The sequence below is a fragment of the Monodon monoceros genome, unplaced genomic scaffold (assembly GCF_005190385.1).
Source record: "Monodon monoceros isolate NGI ecotype Baffin Bay Population unplaced genomic scaffold, NGI_Narwhal_1 Super_Scaffold_5, whole genome shotgun sequence".
Taxonomy (NCBI): Eukaryota; Metazoa; Chordata; class Mammalia; order Artiodactyla; family Monodontidae; genus Monodon; species Monodon monoceros.
This window is the reverse complement of record NW_021703782.1, coordinates 99,968,961-99,973,638: the sequence shown is the minus strand read 5'-3', so window position 1 is coordinate 99,973,638 and position 4,678 is coordinate 99,968,961. Positions and strand designations below refer to the sequence as shown.

The window sequence follows — 4,678 nt, the reverse complement described above, 5'->3', positions numbered from 1 at the left end:
CTACAACAAGATGAGAAAGTCAGGATGAACCCTTGCAACAGTAAAAACAGGTTTTAACTAGGTTAACAGAATTAAATGATAGCATCATGGCTAACAGGTAAAATATATACTGAGTACCTCTTCGGAAAAATGTTTTAAGATGAACCACCGTACGAAATTATCCAAGAGAAAAGTCAGAAGGTTACTTTTCTTAAGACTGTATGATAAACTAGAATTCAAGAGCTTGCAATTGAAAGTGCAGGTTAAAAGAACTCTTTGTAACATGTACCCTGTGAGCAGGAGGCTGGGAATGGCATCAGTGTCGGTAACCGTCTAGTGATTGTGACGGACCTTGTAGAACTTGGAAGGAGCTCTGAAACGAAGGAAGAGAAAACATTAGGCTCAGAAGCCAGTCTCTTAATTCCAACCTAGTTCAGACTTTTATCCCACGTAGACCTAGATTACGACTCCAGAGTCCAAAATAATTCTAACAAACTCACCTCTACTCCTTGTGCCTCAAACATTCCTCTGTTAACTCCTGGATTTAGAGCACCTGAACTCTTCTGGCTGCCACCATGAGCTAAGAATTTAACCTGGCCCCCAAACCCCTGTCTACTCATCTCCCACTATTCTGGGCTCTCTTACCTCCAGAGTCATCTACTCTTCAATGCTCTGTGCCTCTGACACTCTGTTCCTCAAGGCCTGCCCTGAGGCCCATGATGGTTTTGGCCTGTATCTGACTTGGATCCTACCATGGAAGGTTTTAAGGTAATCATTCAAATCTTGGCTCTGCTGCTAATGAGCGAGCTGTGTGTCTATTAAAGATGCAACTGGCCTCGAATGTTCTCATGGCTCAACCATACAATATACCACTCTGGTAAAGAAAGATTAGCCTCTAAGTCCTGGTTTTGTCTTTTGCTGTGACCTTGACATTTTTCATTTTATACAATTTCCTTATCTATATAGAGGGATAAATCCTATTTCCCAGGATGTAAATGAGATAATATATGTGAAGTGTTTAGTACACACACACAGTAGGCACACAAGATGGTAGCTATTATCCATCTCTGACAGTAATACTGTGTTACTTACTGATTCCATGAGTATATTTTATGTTCCTCCTAAATAATTATTAACCTTATGTAAGTCATAGGAAACTTGTGAAATCCAGGGGTTTTTTCTAATAGACTCTCAGTTAAGCGTTCAAACTCTGTTCAAACTTTGCTGAGGATTAACAGTTGGCACAGTCATCTTCCCAAATGGACAGACTAAACTGGGACTCAGGTTGGTTTCAGAGGTCTAAACTTTTTTTTTGGCTGTGCCGCACAGCTTATGGGATTTTATAACTTTGTTGTTAATTTATTTTATTTTTGGCTGCGTTGGGTCTTTGTTGCGGTACACGGGCTTCTCTTGCTGTGGAGCACGGGCTCTAGGCGCGCAGGCTTCAGTAGTTGTGGCACGTGGGCTCAGTAGTTGTGGTGCACGGGCTTAGTTGCTTCGCGGCATGTGGGATCTTCCCAGACCAGGGCTCGAACCCGTGTCCCCTGCAGGCGGATTCTTAACCACTGCACCACCAGGGAAGTCCCAGCTTATGGGATTTTAGTTCCCCAACCAGGGATCGAACCGGGCCCGCAGCAGTGAGAGTACAGAGTCCCCACCACTGGACCACCAGGGAATTCCCTAAACTCTTTATATTGACCAAGCAGACGATAAGGATATCCAGAAGTGGAAGGCATTTACAGAAGAATTAACTATATCCCTGACAGGTCACCCAGTTTCCTAGGCTATTCCCTAAATCATCAGCTTATCCTCTTTATACATCTACCAACCAATTGATTCCAGCCTCCTCAGGGACCATGAAAAAGCAAGTCTTTCCTAAGACAAGTTTTTCAGAGATTTGAAGGTGGCATTCATATCCTTCTGAGTCTCCTCAAGATTATGGACCCCAAAGCTTTCAGGTACTTTCCATGTATAAGTCAGACCCCTTGTGAAGAGCTTCCTCCTACCTGGCTTGGTCCAAGATGGGAGTCCTCAGCAAGGGAAGACTCCAGCTGAGACAGACTGGGTGATGACGTGGAATCTACAGATGTGCTGGTGACCAATTCCCCTAAGGCATCCACTTGTCTCCTCAAGCTGTGTAAAGTGCCCTCTGTCTGCCGCTTCCCTTTGCTTAACACTTCTGCCTGCTTGGACATACAGTGTCGAAGCTGGGCCTGAAAGTGTTATGGTAGAACATATTAGAACACTGGGTACCTTCCTCATGTTTAACTTTTTTTTTTGTTTTGCGGTACGCGGGCCTCTCACTGTTGTGGCCTCTCCCGTTGCGGAGCACAGGCTCTGGACGCGCAGGCTCAGCGGCCATGGCTCACGGGCCCAGCCGCTCCGCGGCATGTGGGATCTTCCCGGACCGGGGCACGAACCCGTGTCCCCTGCATGGGCAGGCGGACTCTCAACCACTGCGCCACCAGGAAAGCCCATGTTTAACATTTGATAGGCAAATCTGACTATCATAAAATAGGAATGGCTGCTGAAAATCCTCTTCTTGTCCTTTAAAAAAAAAAAAAAGAGGTGCCAGATGGCTACTCTCTGTGTTGTCATTAACTGGGCCTTTAACTCAGCCTGTTCTCTCTGCTGTCACGACACTTAGGATTTCAGCATCCCTGGCCTCCCCATTAAATGACTGCCTCATCTCTCTCTCCTTACTGCCCAGACTTAGAAGATTGGTTTATACTGGATATCTTCAGAGTCTCTCACAAGGTATGTAATCCTCAACCCCATACTACGTTCTGGCTTCCCCACCGTACCTCTGAAATGATTCTCTTATTAAAGTCAACAGCAAGCGCTGTCCCATAGAACTTCCTGTGATGACGGGAATGTTCTATATCTGTGCTGCCCACTGTAGTAGCCACTGGTTGTGTGTGGCCTTTGAGCACGTGAAATGTGGTAACTGAAGAACTGAATTTTTAACCTGATTTAATTAAAGTGAATTTACATTTAAATAGTCACATGTGGCTGGAGGCTATTTGATGTCAAGGGCCTCCACTCACTTGGTACCGCCCATGGCTTCTTCTCAGCCCTCGCTGTAAGTGGCCGTTCTCCAAAGATGCATTCTGTCCTCTCTTGTTCTATCTAACTCACTCTCATTTTCCAACTCCCACCTAAACTCTTAACCCCCAAACTTTTAGGTCAACAATGACCTATTCTAGACACCTGTTTTCAGCTGCCTATAGAAAGAGATCCTTCTCTGAGCTTCGAACGTGTAATCTATAAAACTGCTGTGAGAGCTGCAACAGAGCAATTTCCCCCACTCTCCTCAATATGCCAAGTATCTTATACTGTATTTTTCTTTTAAAAGGGCAACCTTGAGTCGATCTTCACGGTGACGCAGTTTCTCTCGGAGTGCTTCTCCACGCCAGTGTTCATCCTTTTTCAGAGGGAAAGGGAAACAGAGAGTCTCTAAGCACCACCATCAGTAACCAACCCACCTTTCCCGCCTCTAACCCTCTTCCATCCTCAACTCTGTGTTTGAGCTTATCTAGGGTAGGTGGGAACCAAATTATCTTTTGATGAAGTCCACAGAATAGCAGGATAAACCCTTACCATTATGTGAACATGAGAAAAATTCAGTTTTTCTTCAAAAGGTGATGGTCTGTCACTCACGGGGAATGGAAAGTTCTCTTTCAAGCTTTCCAGCCCTCCTCCTAGGTTTTCATTCCTTTCCAAAACAGCTTCCAGATCTGCTGGTTGTTCTGGAAGAAACTGGTTAAGATTCTTCAGGCTGGTTCGGATTTCATCTTTCACTTCAGACTTAAGTGTCCTCATTGCTTCACTGATTTCCATTTGTCTTCTTTCCAAATCTTTTTGGTTTTCCATCTAAGGAGTGAGTGAGAGTCAAGTAACTACTAGGTAAAGTTTGGGACTTAACTGGAATTGAACTGTTACTGTTAATGATTTAAATTTAATGTTTTAAATACATGTGTCATGTATTTACAGACCTACAAATGTTAATTACTATGATTAGAATGGTAAAAACTTGTGATTTTTCAGCTATTCCAAGTATCTATAAGCTACCAAGTAAGTGATTTTACTGACATTTGACCGAAGCAACTTCCATTTAGAAAAGCATGGGTGCCATGTTCCTTGAAGGTGCATTACTCTATAGAAGTCGGTCTCTCTGGAGCTAGACAGAGCTGGATTCCAATCTCGTTTCCAGTAAACATTACCAGTATGACTTAGGGCAGGTTAGCTAACTTCTGAACCTCTCTTACCTCATTTAACATGAAGATAATACCTTGCATCCCGAAATGCAAGAACTAGGTGAGAATTTATACAAAGCACCTTAGTGGTACCCAAATGAGAAAAGGGCCATTTACCTAAACAAGCCGTAAGTGATCTAGATTATAAATGTTAATGCTGGAAGGGGCCTTAGAAAAGATCTGGTCCAATGTTTTCATTTTATGGGTGAAGAATCTGGTGGTTTCGGCAGTCTGGAGGTTTCCTCAGGTTTTACAGTTTGTGTTTAAGACCTGAGACTACCCTATGTGGCTCTCTCCATAATAAAGAGCTTAGTGAAGATATTACAGTCATACCCACTTCTAACTGCCCTTCCAAGTTTGCAGAGGCTGGGGGGGCCTTTAAATAAAACAGTTATTTGTGTGTGTGTGTGTGTGTGTGTGTGTGTGTGTGTGTGTGTGTGTGT

General features: G+C 43.8%; 1 protein-coding gene across 5 annotated transcripts in view; it reads right to left on the bottom strand.

Annotated features, from left to right (window-relative positions):
- The window catches only part of CNTRL (centriolin), an 87,414-nt gene that overhangs the window by 3,857 nt on the left and 78,879 nt on the right, over positions 1 to 4,678 (bottom strand). For 4 of the 5 annotated variants that reach the window (XM_029202663.1, XM_029202661.1, XM_029202662.1 and 1 more), the window contains 4 exons: positions 3,580 to 3,852; positions 3,341 to 3,403; positions 1,986 to 2,192; positions 269 to 352 (listed from right to left, as the gene is read on the bottom strand). In XM_029202663.1, coding sequence (XP_029058496.1) covers positions 296 to 352; positions 1,986 to 2,192; positions 3,341 to 3,403; positions 3,580 to 3,852 — 600 coding nt within the window. In that variant the 3' untranslated portion in view covers positions 269 to 295. The remainder of the gene's footprint in view (positions 1 to 268; positions 353 to 1,985; positions 2,193 to 3,340; positions 3,404 to 3,579; positions 3,853 to 4,678) is intronic. The other variant, XM_029202664.1, reaches the window with a different exon arrangement.